At 47.2% G+C, this 20,341-nt stretch overlaps 7 protein-coding genes across 7 annotated transcripts; 4 read left to right on the top strand and 3 right to left on the bottom strand.

Moving 5' to 3' along the window:
* Positions 1–862: 862 nt before the first annotated feature.
* Positions 863–1,821, bottom strand: ASPWEDRAFT_36353 (uncharacterized protein). The gene has a single exon (XM_040834432.1). It carries the CDS (start codon positions 1,345–1,347, stop codon positions 1,108–1,110), a length of 240 nt encoding a protein of 79 aa, XP_040692338.1. The 5' UTR covers positions 1,348–1,821; the 3' UTR covers positions 863–1,107.
* Positions 1,822–2,252: 431 nt separating this feature from the next.
* Positions 2,253–4,638, bottom strand: ASPWEDRAFT_24576 (uncharacterized protein; the record flags this gene model as incomplete). Its single annotated transcript, XM_040832635.1, has 6 exons — positions 2,253–2,390; positions 2,444–2,756; positions 2,828–3,175; positions 3,228–3,358; positions 3,404–4,186; positions 4,237–4,638. The coding sequence occupies 6 exons, from the start codon at positions 4,636–4,638 to the stop codon at positions 2,253–2,255; spliced, it is 2,115 nt and encodes a 704-aa protein (XP_040692337.1).
* Positions 4,639–7,660: 3,022 nt separating this feature from the next.
* Positions 7,661–8,817, top strand: ASPWEDRAFT_168560 (NAD(P)-dependent alcohol dehydrogenase; the record flags this gene model as incomplete). Its single annotated transcript, XM_040830308.1, has 2 exons — positions 7,661–7,818; positions 7,869–8,817. 2 exons carry the CDS (start codon positions 7,661–7,663, stop codon positions 8,815–8,817), a joined length of 1,107 nt encoding a protein of 368 aa, XP_040692336.1.
* Positions 8,818–10,254: 1,437 nt separating this feature from the next.
* On the top strand, positions 10,255–12,110 carry ASPWEDRAFT_168559 (putative GABA permease; the record flags this gene model as incomplete). Its single annotated transcript, XM_040830307.1, has 8 exons — positions 10,255–10,302; positions 10,346–10,416; positions 10,464–10,487; positions 10,534–10,623; positions 10,673–10,755; positions 10,807–11,204; positions 11,249–11,578; positions 11,625–12,110. The coding sequence occupies 8 exons, from the start codon at positions 10,255–10,257 to the stop codon at positions 12,108–12,110; spliced, it is 1,530 nt and encodes a 509-aa protein (XP_040692335.1).
* A 795-nt stretch (positions 12,111–12,905) lies between these two features.
* On the top strand, positions 12,906–15,448 carry ASPWEDRAFT_180185 (FAD-dependent oxidoreductase; the record flags this gene model as incomplete). The annotated part of the gene is made up of 5 exons (XM_040831827.1): positions 12,906–13,198; positions 13,267–13,538; positions 13,584–13,954; positions 14,002–14,588; positions 14,634–15,448. 5 exons carry the CDS (start codon positions 12,906–12,908, stop codon positions 15,322–15,324), a joined length of 2,214 nt encoding a protein of 737 aa, XP_040692334.1. The 3' UTR covers positions 15,325–15,448.
* A 278-nt stretch (positions 15,449–15,726) lies between these two features.
* On the top strand, positions 15,727–16,888 carry aspf34 (cell wall protein PhiA). The gene is made up of 2 exons (XM_040829562.1): positions 15,727–16,176; positions 16,235–16,888. The coding sequence occupies exons 1-2, from the start codon at positions 15,876–15,878 to the stop codon at positions 16,489–16,491; spliced, it is 558 nt and encodes a 185-aa protein (XP_040692333.1). The 5' UTR covers positions 15,727–15,875; the 3' UTR covers positions 16,492–16,888.
* Positions 16,889–18,076: 1,188 nt separating this feature from the next.
* ASPWEDRAFT_36350 (PI-PLC domain-containing protein) lies at positions 18,077–20,054 on the bottom strand. The gene is made up of 3 exons (XM_040834431.1): positions 19,306–20,054; positions 18,651–19,250; positions 18,077–18,594 (listed from the first exon to the last, which is right to left on the bottom strand). Exons 1-3 carry the CDS (start codon positions 19,865–19,867, stop codon positions 18,374–18,376), a joined length of 1,383 nt encoding a protein of 460 aa, XP_040692332.1. The 5' UTR covers positions 19,868–20,054; the 3' UTR covers positions 18,077–18,373.
* Positions 20,055–20,341: the final 287 nt, after the last annotated feature.

Below are 20,341 nucleotides of genomic sequence, written 5' to 3'. Positions count from 1 at the left end.
CATCCTACGAAAAACACATTATACTCATCCCACTGAAACCGTCAGAGCTAGGCAGAAGGATTTCCACCAGCTGACAAGGTCACCAGACCAGTTCGTAACAAGCCCACGCCTGATCTCACAGATCAGCACCACCAAGCGCCTTGGCGACAGTCCGAGTATTTCCCGAATCCCCTGTGTTTTTTGTACGTTTGTTTCATGTATATTAAACTTTAATTACTGCGCGGTGAGTGGACAACACCGTTTGAGATAACCATGCAGCCTGCCAGGGGAGAAATCAGGGTTTGACGGGGGAAACCTAAAGTTATCAGGCCAGGACCCACTTGTCATATGGATACCCCACATGCTTATGACCTTGACAGGGTTGTATGACTGTGCAGGTATGACATTGCAGCGTCTTCCCCGCGTCTCCTGCTGTTCGTTATTGCCTTTTTGAACAAGCCAAGCCCGTGGAGGTTTGACAAGGGTGGGATGGATTACGGTGGTATACGGAGGCTAAACCCACCAATCCACCCTTCAATATACGCCAAAGCACAGTAGATTCCGAGTTCCGAGTTCGACTTGCCCTGTAGGGCTTGTAGGGCTCGTAGGGCTGCCGGAAAAACAGACGGACGGAAAATAAAACGGAAAAGAATAAGCGCCCGATGCCCGACAAACCTTATCTGATAGATCATCAGCTTCAGATGGAGGCCGGATGAAGAATTCAAAATGATGAAATGATCTTGGCAAAGAGGGAAGTGACTGGAAAATCAACCCCCACTTTAGCTAGTATGCTTTGTCCAGGCATCACTATTTCTTGCAAAATGGCATCATTTGGATATATTGCCTTCCCCTCATCATTCTAAAATGCTACGTCTCGGCACTTGCGAGATGTCATACTGAGCCTGGGCGTGTCAGACAACTATCATTATTCATATTAGGCAGCATAACTTTCTAAGGGACATATATCCATGTATCCTAATCTGGCCAGAGAACCTGTCCAATCAGGCTGCTTTGAGAACCATTCTGTATCCCTATTCAACGTCAGCCAGAACACTCAGTCGAAAGATCATCACTCACGTCTTGTCAGCAGCTGCACACTCGGTATCTTGGTAGGATCCATCAAACTACCTATGGGACGTTAGTCCTTGACCTGGAATAAAGAGGGGAAAGCAGACCGGCGTTGCGTCTCCAACGTGGCTCCATTTTGCAGACCTCAAAAAGTCGATCCAGGTTGAGCTCTCCAGGGGCGAAATGCTCTGTCCAAAGATCCCAGGACACAGTATGGAAAAGAAATGCCTCGTGAAACACAAATGGACTTTTCCCTAAGATATTAGTGGAGCGCGATATCTCGATATAATCATCGCCCATTATATGCTCTGTCGCATCTTGGTCAGTAGGGATGACAAAATCAAAGGAACAGTCCCTATGCTGGCCAATTCCGGAGAAACGAGCACCATTGGGGGTTTTGTATACTAGGTCATGTTAGAACCGGACATGTAGATGCCATCAAACGTACTTGCTCTGAACTGACCCCCGAATCCAATCCCACATGAGATACACTCGTTATACAGTGTCTCGTTTGTTGTTTGTACCATTTTCGCGATAAGGATATGTTATCTGGAGAAGAGAAATCGTGGAAAATATCGACTGTATACTAGTCACCGCTACGTCAACTACCCTCTAACCTGATCGGGAAGTCGATGACTTGGGTTTTTCTCTCATTCTATACATCTTTTCTTTTCCTTTTCTTCTTCTTCTTCTTTATCATATATTTTCATGCTCATTAAACTGAATTGAATTGACTTATTGGCATCAGAAGCAGCGACTATTACTCTGGGAAGGCTCCCCGTGCAGGAGTACCTTGAAATAACCAATAGGCTACAAGAAGTTTTCGGGCGTCGTTTTTGTTTGGCGGATATAGCTTCATTTTCTTTCCATGAATAGCTGTCTATTTGTGCTATCCGCAGATCGAACTATGGATTTGTTCCGTTCTTTCAATTAGTAGCAGCCTTCACGGTTTACCAGAACCAGCTCAGTGATAGAGATGGAGGAAGGGCATTTGTCTCACAATCAACATCATGTACATCTTTAATGAGGCAATAATTAATGCTATAGATGACCTAAACATACCTGGAAGATTAAACCCTGTTATAATCTTCTGAATAATGTCCGTTGCAGATATGATTCTTCTATTCTGACTGTCTGGCTGCTTCGCTGCTATCGGAATTTATCGAGATGCACTTCTTACAGACTCCAACTTGAGTATGTGAAAGCTAGACGGTTGTAAATCCTCGGTGTCCATCTCTGATGTATCCATAATTCTCCTTTCCATCACGCCATGGAATTCCAGGGCCTTTGTACTGCGTATCAGTAGTGCCATGCAGCTTGAGAGTAACTTGGACGTTAACCGCCTGCACCAAATTCATTAGTTACCAGACAAAAGATAGAGTATGGCTTTTCTCACCTGGCCCTGACTATTCAATACCACATAGTAGATACCCGGCTCTTCGTTGTGTTGTTTGTCGGTTTTTATGCCTTTTCGCTCATTCTCTTCGTGGACATAGCGGCGGATTGCCACTGTGGCAGGAACCTGGGCAATAGATTTGATGTTCTTTTCCTTCTGCTGCGTACAATTATCGCATTTGCCTTCTGACAAGCTGCCGCTGAAGTTGTAGATACTAGCAACAAAGTTCTTTGATGCAGGACCCTGGAATTCGTCTTTGGTTACCTCGCCGACGAAGATGTTGATCCTGAAAGCTGAGCCGTTCAAGGCGAATCTAAATGTGTCAGTAAATTCACCACAAAAAAAAGGAAGAAGGAAAGAAAAAAAAAAAATGAAAACACTTACCGGTCATAAACAGCAGAGATAATATAATCGGATTTCAGACCATGAGGCAAAGGCAACTCGTGATATATATCTTCAGTCTTTTGTCCGTAGAGGGTCTTGAGATGTGCCTTCAGCTCGTCGATAGGTCTTTCCCGACCAGGTGCAGACCCTTGAAGGATCTCATAATCATAGCCTAGGTTTGTCCACTTCCTCACACAGTCTGAGTCTGAGACTGATTTGAAAAAGTTGCGATCGGCATCTTTGTGGAATGGAACCAGGTCATTGTCCTTGGAGGGACAACTGTCGTCATCATTGAACCACAGATCTGGATTCAAGACCTGCCAGATGGCAGTCAAGCGATCAATGTTGCTATACAAACCGTCCCATCAGAGTTATTCCTTCTCGTACCGGACTGACTTACCAGTGATATAACCAGAAAATTGGATCAAAAGCCGCCATGAAGACACTGCTCATATGACCAGAACCCCAGATGGCCAGGTCCTGATTATTATCAGGGCGAGTAAATTGCGACCCACCTACCCAGTTCTGAAACTATTAGACTAGAATCTCATGATCTCATCCTCGTAGCAAACTTACATGGACGTTGTTATGGATAGATTCCAGAGAAAGCGTGTTCTTTGCATCTTTTGTTCCAGCATAGTTTGGGTCTTCCTCCGTTTTGTCTCCCTCCGTATTGCCTGCATCATCTCCAGCATGAGTATGAACGTACCGTGTGGATGCAAAGTCCCCCCAGCCAGCAAAGTCGTATGTCAAAAGTCGGTAAACCATGTCCTGTAGTGTTGGAACGGTGTTGCCAGACTCAGGCTTATGCCGCGAATGCTCATTCAAAGCGTAGTGGCATCGCAAAAAGTTCTGACCAGCATCGGCCCAAATGTCAGCATGGTACCCGTCGAGAACACCGTACTTGGTGGTCGCGCTGCATTTATCCCACTCGGTGGAGGTTAGTTGGATACGATATAGCCTTTTAAGAGAACTCACAGGATAGGTAAACTGATATTCACCATTGTCGTCATGCTGGTCCTCCCCCTGGATTGTGTACGGATCATTCAATTCCCCCATCAAACCCGGGGTGCTGAATTTGTGGAGTGGGTTGGAAACAAGTTTGGTATCAATTTTCGTGCCCGCACTATTGAACTTCAGGATCTTCACCTGGGGCATCATGCACAGGATGGGCAATCTGAGCTCTTTCTGTGCTTGTGGGTTGGCCCCTGTAGTCAACTCTCCTAGATCTGCGAAACGTGCAAAGTCCCAGAATGGAAGGCGCCATTGCTCGGCTTCTTTTTTCCACTGAGCCTGCTTCGATTTTGGGACATTGTCGGTGTTTTGCAGGAACTTCAGCATGGCCTCATACACGACTTGCTATCTTTCGGTCAATCACCTCTTGCTCCTGTTGGCCAAGGGTCACCTACCTCAAAAAGTGTCATATACACTCTATGCCATGTCGGAAAAGTATAGTCGTTATGGACGCAGAATCCACGAATCCACTCCGGATCACCGGGGTGGTGCGGATCAGTGTCTGGAACGTGTTCACCGTCCCAACCGGCCCAGGGAGCAGCATGAATACCTGCTAGGCGGAAGTAGGAAAGTATGTCATCAGGCGGAAGGCTCTGTATGTAAGTCAATGCTTCCACAAAGAGGGTCAGCTGGATCCGGTTTCCACTGAGCTGGCGTCTGTACCACTCGTCGACATCTTGACGGGCAGGCCGACGACCGCTGTTGTCCTTGGTATCGATACCAGTGATAATGTACGGAGGGGCAGGCTTGCTGTAATCTTTGGTTTTGCTACCGGTGGTAACGCACGAGCTCGTCATGTTGGCGGTTGGAATAATACACTCTTCGAAGGATGATGGTTTAAGATGGGATTGCTCAAACATCCAAGCAGGAGAACTGGGGGTTCTTATAGACCTAGATGACCCCTCTCCCCATCTCTACCAGCGAACAGCGCTGGTAGAAAACCTGTTTTATGATTTTCGTGATACCCAGAGCATAGCAGCTCAAATCATACCAGTTCGTTGAAAAGAGGGGGTGAATAGGGAATTGCCCGTGATTCTGTTCACGCCAATGGATACACGTATCCTCAGGTTGCAACATTTGTTCCTGGAAGGGAAAAGATCGGAATCATTGGATAGAGATCGGCAATTTCCTGCAATGTCTCTGCAGACAGACATTGCGATTTCTTACTCCATCGCATAATATTCAGGTTGGGGGCTGTATACTTGGGCTGATAGTTGCAGATGATGCCCGGTCCATCTAGGTAACTGATAGGATGGAATTGTTTAACAGGGCGGGGCTGGATAATGGCCCCATAGATGTTATCCCACCACTATCTTAGATCGCCCCTAAATATCATGGCACGCATTGGTTAGTTCTGGAGGCATATCTGCCGTGCCGATTATTTCCCATGGACGGATGATACACGGGTGATAAATTCACCAACGGCATGATTCTCTGTTGGTTGAAATAATTCTGGCAGTCTTTTGTTGATCTAGAGAAGGCAGAATACAAAAGAAAGAAACGAGAGAAGGGAGACAAAAAGAGGGGTGCAGTGCTTACCCCGCCCTGATAGCCTCGACGCCGCCATTGCAATGCATGCATCCTGGCATATTACTCTGCGCTGTCCATATCAAATGACAATGATCAGCCCTGGGCGTACATCCAAAGGCCAATCCTGTATCTCAGCCGCCCTTGCTGATCGCCCTTTTTCAGCTGAGAGTGTTCAAGCCAAAAGCAATGCCTTCCGTAAGGGGAACAAACCACATATTCACACCTAATAACCATCAAATGCCTCATACCATGGCCCACAGCGTTGATGTCAGTATGCATTTCGTCTCTGCATCCCAGACACAAAATGTTCAGCTCAAATCGACATGTCATGTTGAACAGCTGGAAGCGGACCGTTCCGCGTCTTCTTTTTCAGTATGTGGAGATCGCTGTACAACTTGATTGGTCGCTGTTGGTGGGTCTGTCCCTAGATACTGTGTATCAACATCGTCCCTTAGATTCTCCTATATTGCTTTGATTGCGGTGTTTACTATAGCCGTGATCTCAGAGATACTCGATCGAGGCTGTGTTGATATAATCATACTTCACTTGATCGTCATGTCGTATCTGTCGGGTTGGACCGGACAATCCAGACTTGAAAGTGGCTCTCAAACTAGGTGCTGATAGGATAGCGAACATGTCCTGATGCACGGCCTAACTTTTACCAAGGTACGATCTGCGCAAGCTGAAGAACGAAATCACTCTCCTATTCAGCCAGCCTCATCAAGGTGAAGAAGGCTGACGTGTATATGTGGACCAAATTGAAGGCTATGCTGCATAATAGTCGACGACAGAAAACGCCCGGTGAACATGATTTCGCTGTATCTGTGGGCTATAATTGAGCTGCGAGAATGTTCCCCCTAATGCTGTTGGCTATCCAATATGGATATTGGAAGTTGAACACTTCAGCTGAGAAGGTGCGGGGTTGGACATAGACAATCAAATCAGATTATGCATAGCGCAACCGATGTGATGAGCATGCAGCTACCTAACCACCATTTCGCAAAAGGGGTTGTGTCTGTAGGTTAACTCCATGTCCCTACCTAGTGGTGTCAATATGCTGTTTCTCATAGGCATTTCGATCCAAAATGATTTCCATCAAATCTTTTACAGAGGCCGGGCCATATTCCTCTTGGTCCAAAGGCGCCTTCTTCACGGATTAGCTCCAGGGACTCGTACAAAAATTCGAACAACCCCTTGAGGCTTTCTTTGTACTTTGAAATTCCTCTAGTTTCTTTTGTGTCCTTCAACACAGGTCGCACTCACGTTCAAATCATTGTCCAGAAAATCAAATCGAAAAAGATTCCAATAAAAAGAGTTGCCACATCAGATGACGATGTTCGTTAAGGCCTTGTGTATAAACCAGTACGGTGGATATGAAGTCAACGGGGGATGGTGTTATATGGTGGGCATCAGTAAGGCTCCTTTGGGTCCGAGTTCTCTGTCCATTCACCAGAAGCTTCGGGTTGGGGTAATTCCGGTATTTGCTGATGCGAACAAAGCCTTTATTCTGCTATAATCATACCAGGGGCAGTAGATTACACCCTTTCTGGCTTCGCCGTCCTGCTGATAACAACTTGATGGTTGTTGTCGAGGTGGGTGTGACAATTCGAAAGTAGACAAAACGACAGACATGGTAGTGCTGAGAAATACGATTGGTTTTCACGGCAGTTAAAAATGAAAAAGGTCACTGAAAACCATCAGAATCCTGCACTCGTTGTCTGATCAAAGTAAGTCGCCCTATTGCATGGCAATTTCCAGGCGTATCGTGGATATGGCAGCTGAGGTCATGGCTCCGAATGAAGATGTGCCCCAGAAGAGACGATAGTGGATAAAGACGGGCTTTCAGATGAGATAGCAAGCGAACAGCGGGCGAATATCAACTCTCCCCAACGACTGATCTTTTAGGACACCCAAGATTCCGCGTTCGGCATTTCGATGTAATGCAAATCGAAGCTCCATAGACGCATTGCATGACTGCGGGTTGAACCAGAGATTGGGATAGACATGCCAACTTATCCATACTAACCGTCTGTTTCTATTCAAACAACGAGTTTCATGCCATGAGGTCAAGGGAGCGTTGACAAGGCCATGATGAAAACAGAAATTCATGCGAACTGTCATTGCGGGGAAAAGCCGATCGACCTAATAAGGAAATTCTGCCGAGTCTGTAGGTATAGCTATCCTTGTAAGATGATGAAATTGTTAGCAAGGGTATCATAAATATGCTGCGGTGAACCTTTTGCTGGATGTTTTATCTTCATCTTCTTGAAGGTGGAATATACTGACAATATGGCATCTCTTTCCCTTCCAAATATTGGGGTCTACACGAATCCCCAGCATAATCTCTATGTCGCCGAAGCAGAGCCCACTCTTGAGAAGGTAAAGAGCGGTTCCTTGCTGCAGCCAGGCGAAGTGACTGTCGCCATCAAAAGCAGTGGTATTTGTGGGTGTGTCTCCATCTACCATCATCGATCGGATATATACTGATCTAGAATAGATCTGATGTCCATTTTTGGAAACATGGAGGTATTGGACCATGGAAAGTAACCGATATTCATATCCTCGGCCACGAGTCTGCCGGTGTCGTCGTCTCTACCCATCCATCGGTGACTTCTCTAGCTATAGGGGATAGAGTCGCCGTCGAGCCACACATCGTATGCGGATCATGCGAGCCTTGTTTGACGGGCCGCTACAACGGATGCAAGAACCTCATTTTCCGGTCCAGTCCACCTTCGCATGGACTCTTGCGAACATATGTCAACCATCCTGCAGTGTGGTGTCACAAGATTGGAGACTTGTCATTTGACCAAGGCGCACTGTTAGAACCGCTCAGCGTTGCGTTGACCGGAGTGACTCGGGCAGGAGTGAAGATCGGGGATCCTGTTCTCATATGTGGCGCGGGCCCAATTGGTCTTGTCTCTTTGCAATGTTGTCAGGCAGCGGGGGCATATCCTATCGTCATGACTGACATTAACCAGGGAAGACTGGACTTTGCTCGTTCTTTAGTTCCAAATGTGAGGACTCACCACGTTACAGCCGGTCAGACACCAGAAGATATTGCAAAGGATGTCTCTCGGCTTATGAGCGAGGGCGAGAGTGGTGAACTGGAACCAGCGATTGCACTCGAGTGCACTGGCGTTGAAGGTTCTCTGGCTGGTGCGATACACAGCGTCAAGTTCGGTGGCAAGGTTTTCGTAATTGGCGTGGGCAAAGACAAGCTCGAGATTCCGTTTATGAGACTGAGCGAGCGAGAGATCGATCTGCAGTTTCAGCAACGATATGTGAATATGTGGCCGCGGGCTATCCGGGTGCTGTCGAGTGGAGCGGTGGACTTGATGAGATTGGTCACTCATGTGTTTCGACTGGAAGATGCAGTCGAGGCGTTGGAAACTGCTTCTGATCCAACGCGTGGATCGATCAAGGTGTTGATTCGAAGAGACGTTTGATCTCCAACCAAGGTCACCTGACAGCAGTGAATGATCGTTCCCTACGATTATAAGGCATAACCTAGGAAGGAGTATATGCTTTTTTTTATTGAATCTGCTTCCGAGTCAATCTCTTTCGATTGCTCCTCTTACCGCATTTATCAACAGTGGATGTGCCAGGCTTGGTCATCCGTAGAGATTCGGCTCTTCACGCTCTAGAATATTTTACGAGATCGGTTATATTCGCTCCCTTTCTAATTCAGTCGAATCTTTTTCCGATGGGACTGGTAGCAGTCGGCGTAAAAGGTCTACCTGCTAAGAATAGATCCTGCCACCATTATAATATCTTACTCTCTTGAGTAAGACAAAGATAAACACGAGGTCATCCCAAAGCCCCTCTGATTCGGGATCATGATCAAGTGGGATTCTATCCCAATTAATCCCGTGGATGGATTCACGTGGACAGGTGGAATTTCATAATGTGCAAAGTATGCTGTGCTTGCTGGACAAGCCATACTGACAGAGGGCATTCGGCAGATTTCACTTCAGCTTCGAACAGCTCCCGATATTTCGGATCCCAGCCCGCCTGATCGAAAAACGCTTTCTTGTCATCTATCTTCCACCATTTATCTTTTTCGTCCGTGGGGATTCCATTCAGAGATCGTGGATCTGTGTCTGGTTGCGGAGACGCGACTGAGGTCACAATTAGCCATCACCCTGACTATAGATAGTTGAGATAGATATCTTGCCTCTGAGATTTTTCCGGAGGGTCAAGGGCGTGACTCGCCTTGCGCTTCCCTTTATCAACCATATTGTTCGTATAAATCGAACCAATTCCAGTCGATTTTGAGTGAAAGCAGTATCGCGCAAGGGTGTTGAAGGTATTTTCGACAGAGGGTATTGCTGGGTTGGGAAACTTGTGAGAGGCACTAGTCTCAATCTGGCACAGAACCTACGAGGGGATTTGATGGGCAGCTCTTGTGCGACAGTGAAAAGAGTCAAAGATACAGAAAAAATGGTACCTATCTCTAGGTCAGTACTGTATTATTATCAAATGACATGGATAAATTGGCCTCCAAGCGCGTGGATGTGATTTTGAAATTGTCTAATTGATATCAGAATTGCGCAAGACATGAAGCTATTTCTATTTCCCCTTTCAACATTATATCCAGAGTCTTCGCGATAAATAACACCCAATTTAACCGACAAAATGCGGCTGTGACATCATATTGGATGTATGAGTTGTCTTATTGGGCCTGGCCAATCAGCAATGCAACGCTGATCCTAGTTGACAAGACGCCAAACTTCTGTGAGCGTTTAATTAATCACAGCCTTGTCTTTCTTTATTTAAAGTCTGTTGACCGGCTGTTTATCTTATTTTATTTGCAGCCAGTCTGGATTACGGCATCCCACAAACACAAGCAAATGCATCAAGTGGAGAATCCATCCACCGCTGAGATGGACGATGTTAATCTGGCACGACTGGGGAAGAGGCCGGTTTTGAAGGTGAGTTATAATTATTTTGAAGATCATGGCTGATCGATCACAGCGGAATTTTGGCTTCCTGTCGATGCTGGGATTTAGCTGTACTATCCTGATTACTTGGGAGGGTATTGTCGTGTAGGTATTACTCTATTCTGATAAGGATGGTTTCTCACGATCGACAGACTATTTCTACAGGCATTTCAAAAGTATGACATCCACCTCTAGTCGACTTTCTTATATTGATGAGTTTAGTGGTGGCCCAGCAGGTGCTGTATATGGCTTCATCTTTGTCTGGGCTGGTGTTGCGGCGACCTTTGCTGTTCTATCAGAGCTGGCATCCATGTAAGCCTTCCGGTTTCTATGATATACAATTGTATGAATGACAATATAGGGCACCAACATCCGGAGGACAGTATCATTGGTGTTCAATGCTGGCTCCTCCATCTACAATGAAACTTGTCAGTTATATAACAGGTGAGTCAGTATCGACCTACATATCTATTGTATTTATCTTAACAAGAACAGGCTGGCTCACAGTCATCGGATGGCAAGCAACATTTGCAACCTCATGCTTTCTAGCTGGAACTCTTATCCAAGGTCTGATTGTTCTCACTAATACTGACTATCAGCCTAAACCATGGCATGGGACTCTTCTTTTCTGGGCTGTTGCCGTATTCTCCCTGGTAATCAACAGTGTAGGAGGAAAGCTTCTACCTCGATTTGAAGGATTGATTCTGGTTCTCCATATTCTTGGTTTTATCGCTATCATTGCCCCTGTTACGGCGATGGCTGAACATACCAGCGGAAAAGAGGTTTTTACCACGTTCTTGAATATGGGAGAATGGCCTAGGCAAGGTTTATCATTCTTCGTTGGCCTAATGGGGTGTGTATTTGCATTTGCTGGTGGTGATGCTGCAGTTCATGTATGCCATATAAGAAGTATATCTACCCATGCTAACATTACCAGATGTCTGAGGAAATCGACAACGCACCAGTCGTCGTCCCTCGTTCGATCATGTTAAGCGTTTTGATAAACGGAGCACTCGGATTCAGCATGTTGATCGCCATGCTCTTCTCTCTTGGTGATATTGATACTGCTCTCGATTCTCCGACTGGATACCCTTTTATGCAGATATTTTTGCAAGCTACTGGTTCTGTGGCTGGAACGACTGTGCTATGCTCTATTATTACTATCATGGGAATGTGCACTTCTGTGGGTATGTTGGCCTCTACTTCTCGACAGTTTTGGTCTTTTGCGAGGGATCGAGGGATTCCAGGCTGGAAATTGTGGAGTGAGGTTAGCATACAACTGAAGTCAAGTTGGCTTGAGATAACAAGTACAGGTCACTTCTACTGCAATTCCCATCTACTCCGTCGCTCTCACGACCACCATCGCCTGTCTTCTCGCGCTTATTAACATCGGCTCTGAAGTAGCCTTCAACGACCTCGTCTCCATGTCTATATCCGGCTTGTATCTGTCCTACCTCGTCGTCGCCATTCTCCTCCTCTATAGACGCTGCACCTCCGGAATCCAAACACCCAAAAGCAACAGCAACACAACCATCGTCAATACCGCCGGCGCCCAACTCGTCTGGGGCCCATTCCATCTTCCATCCATTTGGGGCATCGCAGTTAATACGTTCTCTATCATCTACATGGTGATAGTTATCTTCTTTAGCTTCTGGCCCCCAGACAAGGATGTTACCATCCAAACGATGAACTTTAGCGTTGTCGGGACTATGGGGGTTGTTATTCTCAGCCTTGTATATTATTTCCTCCGTGCAAGACGGGGCTATCAAGGGCCTGTTGTGGAGATAGTTTATACTTGATGCCCGGGTATCTCCGACGTTGTATAATGAACATGTTGGCATTCTTATTTTGGCCGCTTTCTTACATTCTTTGTAGACTTATGGATGGAAGTTAAACATGGGTTTGATTAGTATATTGTCAATCGGCAGGGATTGTTGAGAGTTCTTTGTTGGATAATATACACAACAAAGAACGATATGCATAAGTACATGATTGTGGTGTATCCGCTAGTATAGGATTTCAAATAGAACAATATGATTTTCTTGATATTGTCTGTTTAGTGGAAATTTAAATACCCCTGACGTAGTCATTCAACATACAACATACAGATGGATAATGCAGTCATAAGCATAATATCAGTATAGGTCCGGAATCATGTCCGTCTAGACTGTATAATGCACATTATTATACTGGATATTTTCTGAATAAGCGGACATTCACAATTTCCCGTATAGAAAAAAGAAAAAAGAAATACGCGTAAATAAAGTTAGCGCCAACTTAATAAACTAGCGTATTTTGATTGGCTGATGTATAAACTTCCGCTGAGTCAGCGGCTCTTTGTCCCTCCGTTAAGGAAGAATGCAGATCGAAAAGATACGAGATGGAGACAAAGACAAAATAATCCTCCAGGTCGACTCGGAATATTCATTGCCGTGGACCATTATGGAGCTGGAATTGGAATGGACAATGGCCGATTTTTTGAAAGGATTATCAAGTGGATCACCACGCCATGGCTGGGTTGAAAGAAAGATATATAGAGGCTGCTCGCTGACTCTACTTGAGTTAACTTGACATTTAATCCACACAACTCAGTCATGTCTTCCTTCAAAGTCATCGTTATCGGCGGAAGTATCGCTGGTTTAACACTGGCCAACATCCTCGAACGGTATAACATTGACTATGTACTGCTCGAAAAGTATCGTGACATTGCCCCTCAGCTTGGCGCCAGTATTGGTGTGCTCCCTTATGGATTCCAGATCCTCGAGCAGCTGGGTGTTTGCAACAAAGTCGAGGCAATCAGTGAGCCCATAGAGAAAATGCGCAGTTTTGGTCCGGATGGGACGCGCTTGAATGCGCAGGATGGCTTTGGTAAAATGCTTTCGGAGATGTGCGTTCGTTTTCTTTGTCTTTGTCTGTGTTGGTATGATGTGATCATGCTGACTGAAATGACTTTAGAACAGGATATAAAATGTGTTTCTTGGATCGTCGCCAATTAGTCCAGACTCTGTATGACAACCTCAAAGACAAGTCGAAGGTTCTTGTTTCGCGTGAGATTTTCAAAATCGAGCAACTCGATGGACAGGTCAGGATCATCACCAAAGACGGCACTGCTTTTGCTGGAGATCTGCTGGTCGGCGCAGATGGCGTTCACAGTCGGACACGCGAGGAAATGTGGAGGATTGCGGACTTGGAGGCACCTGAATATGACACAGACACCTTGAAGAAATGTAAGTGCCTCATGTATTAGATTAGTATAAATCTAACAAATACAGCCATAAAATGCACCTACAAATGCCTGTTCGGCATCGCAGAACGCCCCGACGGCATCGCCGACGACACCGGCTTCAAAACCTTTCACCAAAACCGCTCCTATCTCTACCAGACCGGCCCGGAGAACAAGATGTACTTTTTTGCCTTTCTCAAGAATGCAGAAAAGACCATCCACGCGTCGATTCCGAAATACACTGCTGAAGATATCGAGACTGTGGCGGCGGAGTATGGCAATGACTCTCTCTTTCCGGGTCTTACGTTTGGGGATTTGCTCAGGAGACGGAAAACGGCTGTTCTGGTGCCGTTGCATGAGTATGTGCTGGAGAGGTGTTTTTATAAACGGGCCATCGTTATTGGGGATGCTTTCCACAAGGTGTGTTCACCTGATGATGGGGATGTGATGAGATGCTAATGGAGTAGTTCAATCCCCTCACGGGACAGGGAGGAAACTCAGCCATCGAATCTGCCGGCCTTCTGGCAGATCTTCTGAGAGACATCATCGACCAGAAATCCGATATAACAGACAGCATGATTACAGCCCAATTCACCACATTCCAGGGACAGCGAAAACCCAGAGCAAAAACTCTCATGGAAGCAGCCATGGGTCTGCAGCGCATGGAGGCCCTCGAGACTCGGTTCCACAAATTCATCAACCTGAGCATCATGAGCAAGTTGCATCCTAATAAGCTGGCGCCTGGGTTTTCGGAGTTTTGCTCGCCTGGCCATGTTCTGCAGTATCTGCCTCCGCCGCCGCAACGAGGAGCGGTTGCGGCGGATGAGGTTGTTGTGGCAGAGCCAAAGCAGCGGTCAATGGCTGTTACGGCGCCTGCTATAGTGGTGATGTTGCTGATTGCTGCTATCAGTCCTGTTGTATTGAATGTTTTCAACTTGACAGGCTCTGGTTCGCAAATGGTTCAGATCTATACTCTGATCACCACGACTGCCGTTAATGGGCTGTGGGTGGTTGAATCCTATCGACCAGGTCAGTTCCTAGGACCGCTATACAGGTATGTCTGTCTACTGCCATAATGGTATTATACTAACTTATCTAGTGCCACTCCCTATATCCTCGCCTCTATCTTTTGTGGATGGGAAATCATCCTGCCCATCTACTTTGCCATTTACATCTTCCGAAGCCACTCTCGCGGTTTCTACTATCCCCATCCCCGGACCATCAATCTCGGCGCTGCCAAATCCCTGTCAACAGGGCTGCTAGTAGCCTACATCCTGCCCATACTCCACACCATCACCGGATTGAAGCATTTCGTCTCGGATATTTCCGGATGGATGATTCCCGTTGCTCATCTCATTCTGCCCGTCTTGCTCTTCCTAGGAGAGAGGTCGTTCATGAAATCTTCGTCGAATATGAAGCTCGCTGAGATATTGTATAATACGCGGGACATGCCGCATCTGTCACGATTCTACGCGTTAATCGTCTTCCTTGCTAGTACCGTCCATGTCGTCATTGCCAGTCAGGTCTTGTCTCAACTCAGAATGGATGAGTTGAGCTTGCCGATGATTTCATCGGGCGCAGTACAGCTGGCATGTCTCACTCTGGCCATCGCCACATGGTGTCTGTTTACAGTGTGGGATTTGCATCGGGTGAATGTCATTCGGACTTCTGCCCTTCCTGCTACAGCACTCTGCATCCTTGGAGTCGTGCTTTTAGGACCCGGTGCTACTGTGATTGGACTATGGGGATGGAGAGAGTATGCATTGGAGGCATCCAGACTGCGAAAGTGAGCTGAGTTTCGGATGCTGGCCGTTGGAGTCAGTATCATGATCTATGAGATGGCTGTCTAAATATTCAGATCAATATACAACGATATGAAGTGAGGCGAGACATGTCTGAAGTGGCAATATATCCCCAACTAACGTTTTCCAATAATACTATTGAACTACTATCTCCAATAGCCCTGCTTTCTGCATCCCAATCTGGTTCAGACCCTGAGCTGCCCCACATGTCTCTCAAGAACCCCACAGCGCAGAATCAGAGCCAATCAGATGCGGCGGTCGGGGAAAGCCGAGATCTAATTTTCTGGAACATCGCCTGTTTAGGTTAGCGTTGTGGAAAAGAACGTTGAATTCTCCTAAATATAGACACACTGTATATTGAGCCATATTCAGGTTGGATATGTCGATTGACCGAGGTCGAGTAGAATGAGATACATATAAAGGAGGCATTCGACTCGTCTTTCATCCTAATTATCATCATCATCATCCATCAATCTCAATCACTCAATCAATCTACTCATCTATCTTCCACTTCCACTTCTACCCCATCCACCATCAAAATGCACTTCACCAACCTCGTCCTCGCCGCCTCGGCCGCCGCCACTGCTGCTGCTCTCCCCGCAGCCCAGTCAACCTCCAACCCCACCTTCGGCCTCATCGCCATCGACTCCGGCAGCGCAATCCAAAACACTGCCTTCAACGCCGCCAAGGGCAGCATCTTCGCCGGCCTCAAGTCGCAGGACGCCAGCTGCGCTCGCCCCGACGAGCAGTTTGCCACTTTCTACCTCCAGGATGGCTCGCTCTACCTGTACGACCAGTCTGCTACCCCTCAGCAGATCTATGTCGATGCCTCTGGAATGGGTATGTCCCTCTTACCATGTCTACTATATATAAGATTGAAACTGACACAATGAATCAGGCCAAGGCAAGATCGGGTACACCACCGGCGCTCAGCCCGCCCCTGCCAACGCCAACCGTGATGGCTGGGCCATCAGCAACGGCCACCTCCAGTTCCAGGGCAAGGCCCTGATCGCCTGCCCCAACAGCATCGACGGCGCTTACAGCATCTGGGCTTCTGCTGGTGTCGACAACCCCGCTGGTAACTCTGGCTGTGTTGATATTGCGGCTCGTGTTGAGGAGACTTCTAACCCTAACGGGTGTGTCTACACTCAGTAGACTGTCTGTCTGTTGACCGTCGTTATTGAGAGTTGAGGTGTTTGGATTATTTCATTTGCATTTGCATTGTGTACTATTATGCATTCAGCATTCAGCGTGTTGGCTTGTTTGTTAGACTGTTTAGGTTGTTATTATTAAGTTGAACAGAATATAGAATGGCATATCATCAAGCATATATATCACAAAGCATAGCCAGCAATATCAAGCACATGTTAGTCTGTACAATCTCCATCATAATGCGGAATAATCCGAAATAGCATATCAAGAACCCCATATTGCAAGAACCGGAGTAAAAGCCCCACAACACATGAACGTCAGACACCTTGGCTTGTCGAATCCGCAGCAAAAGGTCAAAGATGATGGCATTGTTGTGCGCCACCGGTATCGCAAGCCCGGGCATCCCAGCCAACACGTTGCACACCTCAACCCAGGAGTCGTAGCCGAACTCGTATTCGTGATGGCGACGGGGGGGAAGTTGAACGTAAGCCGCACTGAGCGGATCTGGTTGAGTCGTTGCGGCAGGAGAGTTTGAAGGCTGAGGATGCTATCGAGGTGGTTGAAATCGAATCTGTTTCGCGTGTAGATCATATAGATGATATCAGTGTATCTGTCTCTGTCAGCTATGCTTCGAACTGGTAATAGGATGAAGTGTGAAGTGAGCTACATGAATCGGCATGTGCAAAGCAAAGAAACATATCCACTTCCTCTGCTTTGCAGCTCTCCCACTGGTAGGTGTAATAAAACGGCCCCTCTTTGGGATATATTATTACGCCGGTAGGATTTCCACCCCAGCAATGGTTGCATGAGAAAGTGTCTGGGTCTTTCTCGCATCTGATGCCCACCAGACGTCCGTGTTGGGCTTCTGTATAGGATGGTCCACAAGGGCAATGTGCATGGATTCCCGCAGATATAATACTCCCATAAGGCGTCCAGGGAGCAAAGACTGCGTCTGCTCAAAGGTTCGCTGTATCGTCTGCTCGCTGTATCATCTGCGTTGGTGGTGTGTTCTGGAAGAGTTTGTCGCGCCATCTTGGACGTGGTTGAGACTCGACATTCTCATTTCCTGGTAGAGGAAGAGTTAAGCATCGAGTTCGTGTCTTCGTGAGTGAAATTGGAGCGTTCTCCTGTCGTTTCTTCACGATGTTCTTGTCTCGTTTCTTTTCTCGGTTATTGTAGACTCTGCGTCAGAGTCTATGCCACGATCTGAAGGGGCACACAACTCTTTTGTTCATTTAGTTGCCGTTGTATTATTTTGTATGCCATTTACTGTCGTTTATGCCCTGTATTTGTGCTTTGTTTCCTGTGAACACTTGTCTTATCGTCCCATTCATAAAGTGATTTGGGGTTGAGGCCACAAGGCTGTGAGGATCCTGACTTGCTCAGAAATAATCAGCAATAGAGGGCAGTGCGAGGATGAGCCACTGTACCATCAAAGAAATGACCTTGTTGATCTGGAGAATCTTCAAGTAGATGAGGGACAAGAGAACCAAAGCATATCAAGCACTGACAATATAAGTGTACTAGACACACTTTAGAGTATTTGGCAGATGGAAATATATTACAACAAGCGATATTGGCAATTGCGTCAATGTAAGTATGTATTCCTATGATATATTCAATTTTGTAAGCTGGCTGACGGAATATTCCAAATGGTCAAGCCAGACCAAGACACAAAGGTCAAATGCACATTTATTCAAGTCTGCAAACACTGCACAGCACCTGTACAAGCCGGCACATAATATTAATGCAGTCATGTCATCGTGGAAAAGAAAGGTTATATATAAAACAGAATCGAAATCGATACTCCATAACTCCTAACAACAACCTTGCGGAGGCAATGTATCTATAAGAACAATTCAGAAGAAGCGCTCGGCTAAATGGTTCAAAACATCGATGCGACGAAGTGGGCACCTGCAGCCACCACCAGCATGCCAATTGCACTCGATCCCGGAATCTGGACAGAGGCACCAGAAGTCGTGCCGCAGCATGTGCCGGTGTATGTGAGGTTGTTGGCCTTTGCTGCCACGGCAAAGACAGAGCCGTTGAAATTTCCGTAGTTGTAGTAATCCACCAACAGAAAGTTGGGGGCACGGTTATATTGGTCTAGACGGATACAAGTCAGTTGGGGCTCTTCGTTGAAGGTGGTTTGATTCACTCACGGGTACAAGTTTCGGCCATTTCTCCAAGACTGCCGTTTCCTTTGTCGGCGTTGGTGACACTGAGCGTAGCCGTGTTGGGAATGAGAAGGCTGAGACCGGCAAAACTAATGTCAACGTTGAGGTTGTGGTTGGCCATATACATCCGGTTCACGGCATCCTTTTTCAAGAGTCCTGGTGGCCGTTGGATGTCACAGGGGAAGGCGGGATCAGTGGGCGAGAAGGGGGTCTCCCAAATCTGGGTGAACTCGTCCATGAGCCACGGCATGGCATTTTGGTCGGCCTGGTAGTCCATGAAAACAACCGCCCTCTTGCCGGAGAAGATCATACTTGACAACGTCGGCCAGTCCTCCAGAGCCATGGGGATCTTGGGCGGGGTGTAGACCAAGTCCATGAGCCCTGAATTCTCGAATGGAGCGGTGAAGTTCTGGGGAGACACATAGTCGTAATTTCCAACCAGGATAGTGACCACGTCGTACGGGTTTGCCTTCATCCATTTTGCGACGTCGGTGAGATAGCTTTCGAGAGTACCCATGTCGAGAATCTCACAGCTCGTATGGCAGAGATATATGGTTCCGTTGGTATAATGGGTTTGGAATTGCACTGGGTTCCATATCAGCTCCAGTCACTTTGTTAACCCATGTTTTGACAAACTTACGCATGCGAATACCATCGTTCAACTGGGTAACCACGTCGAACGCCTGGTTCGAGGCAGCATTTCCCACCCTGTCAAACGGACTGTTGTGGGCGGCGACCATGGTGATGTTGGAGTATTTGCGATTGCATAGCTCTGGGTAGTTATTGCAAGGCCTGGTGTTGATAACCGGGGAGGCCGAGGGCGATGAAGAGGTCGTATGCGTGGCATTGGCGGTTGAATTCCCCAAGGTCATCGTATGCCCACCACCAACCAGGACTGTCAGCGAGTCGGTCGTGGAGGTGCTCGTCGAATTCGAAGAGGCGGTCGCGTTGGCCGAAGCGGACGTGATGGTCGAGGTGGTGGCGCCATGTCCATCGGAGAGGGTGATGGTGGAAGAATACGAAAGGTAGTCACCGGTGGGCAGAGTAGCCTCACTGATTGTCGTCGTGAGAGTGCCATCGAGGCTGAGGATGCCGGTACCCACGACCTCGGTGGTCGAACCGGAGGTTGTTGAGGTTGTATCGTCAGCGAGAGAATGACGCACCCCGGCCAAGAGCGGGAGGAGAAGAAGCAACAGCCGCATGGTGCTGTGCTACTGTGTGAGAGAATCTGTACTTGAGGTTGATGGAACTATCTAGAGACAAAAGAGAAGCAATTGATATTCTGCAGAAAATTCAATGAAGAGCAATGACCCTCAGACAGGAGAGGGGAAGATGGAGATGGCCAGGGTCTCTGCCCAAAAGTGAGGATTTGCCAGGCGCTGAAAGTCGGATCGCTGGAGTTGCGGGTGGATTATTCAGTAGCGCCGCTGATCGGGCAGATCAGGTGCTGCTGGCAGGGAAAAAGTCAGAGCCCTATGGGGCCCGCCGGCCAATCAGCAGCTCATCCACACCCAGGCAGCAGCACCCCAAACTTAGAAAGCCCCGAATGCCCCACATGGCTGTCAGCGATTGACGCCAGTGGAGAAATTCAGCCAATCAAAAATCAGCAACCAGGGGCTGGAGTCTCACGTACGGTAACAACAGTATGAATACGATACCAAGTGTTTCGAAATTGG

This window comes from Aspergillus wentii (genome assembly GCF_001890725.1).
Source record: "Aspergillus wentii DTO 134E9 unplaced genomic scaffold ASPWEscaffold_2, whole genome shotgun sequence".
NCBI lineage: Eukaryota > Fungi > Ascomycota > Eurotiomycetes > Eurotiales > Aspergillaceae > Aspergillus > Aspergillus wentii.
The sequence above is the reverse complement of the archived record's forward strand: the minus strand, read 5'-3'. Positions and strand labels throughout refer to the sequence as shown.

Coding starts and splice junctions, on each gene's coding strand:
- ASPWEDRAFT_36353 (XM_040834432.1), bottom strand. CDS start 1,347: ATGGGCGATGATTATATCGAGATATCGCGCTCCACTAATATCTTAGGG.
- aspf34 (XM_040829562.1), top strand. CDS start 15,876: ATGCACTTCACCAACCTCGTCCTCGCCGCCTCGGCCGCCGCCACTGCT. Junction 16,177..16,234: donor TGTCGATGCCTCTGGAATGG/GTATGTCCCTCT, acceptor ACAATGAATCAG/GCCAAGGCAAGATCGGGTAC.
- ASPWEDRAFT_36350 (XM_040834431.1), bottom strand. CDS start 19,867: ATGCGGCTGTTGCTTCTTCTCCTCCCGCTCTTGGCCGGGGTGCGTCAT. Junction 19,251..19,305: donor GAACGATGGTATTCGCATGC/GTAAGTTTGTCA, acceptor TATGGAACCCAG/TGCAATTCCAAACCCATTAT. Junction 18,595..18,650: donor AATGGCCGAAACTTGTACCC/GTGAGTGAATCA, acceptor GTATCCGTCTAG/ACCAATATAACCGTGCCCCC.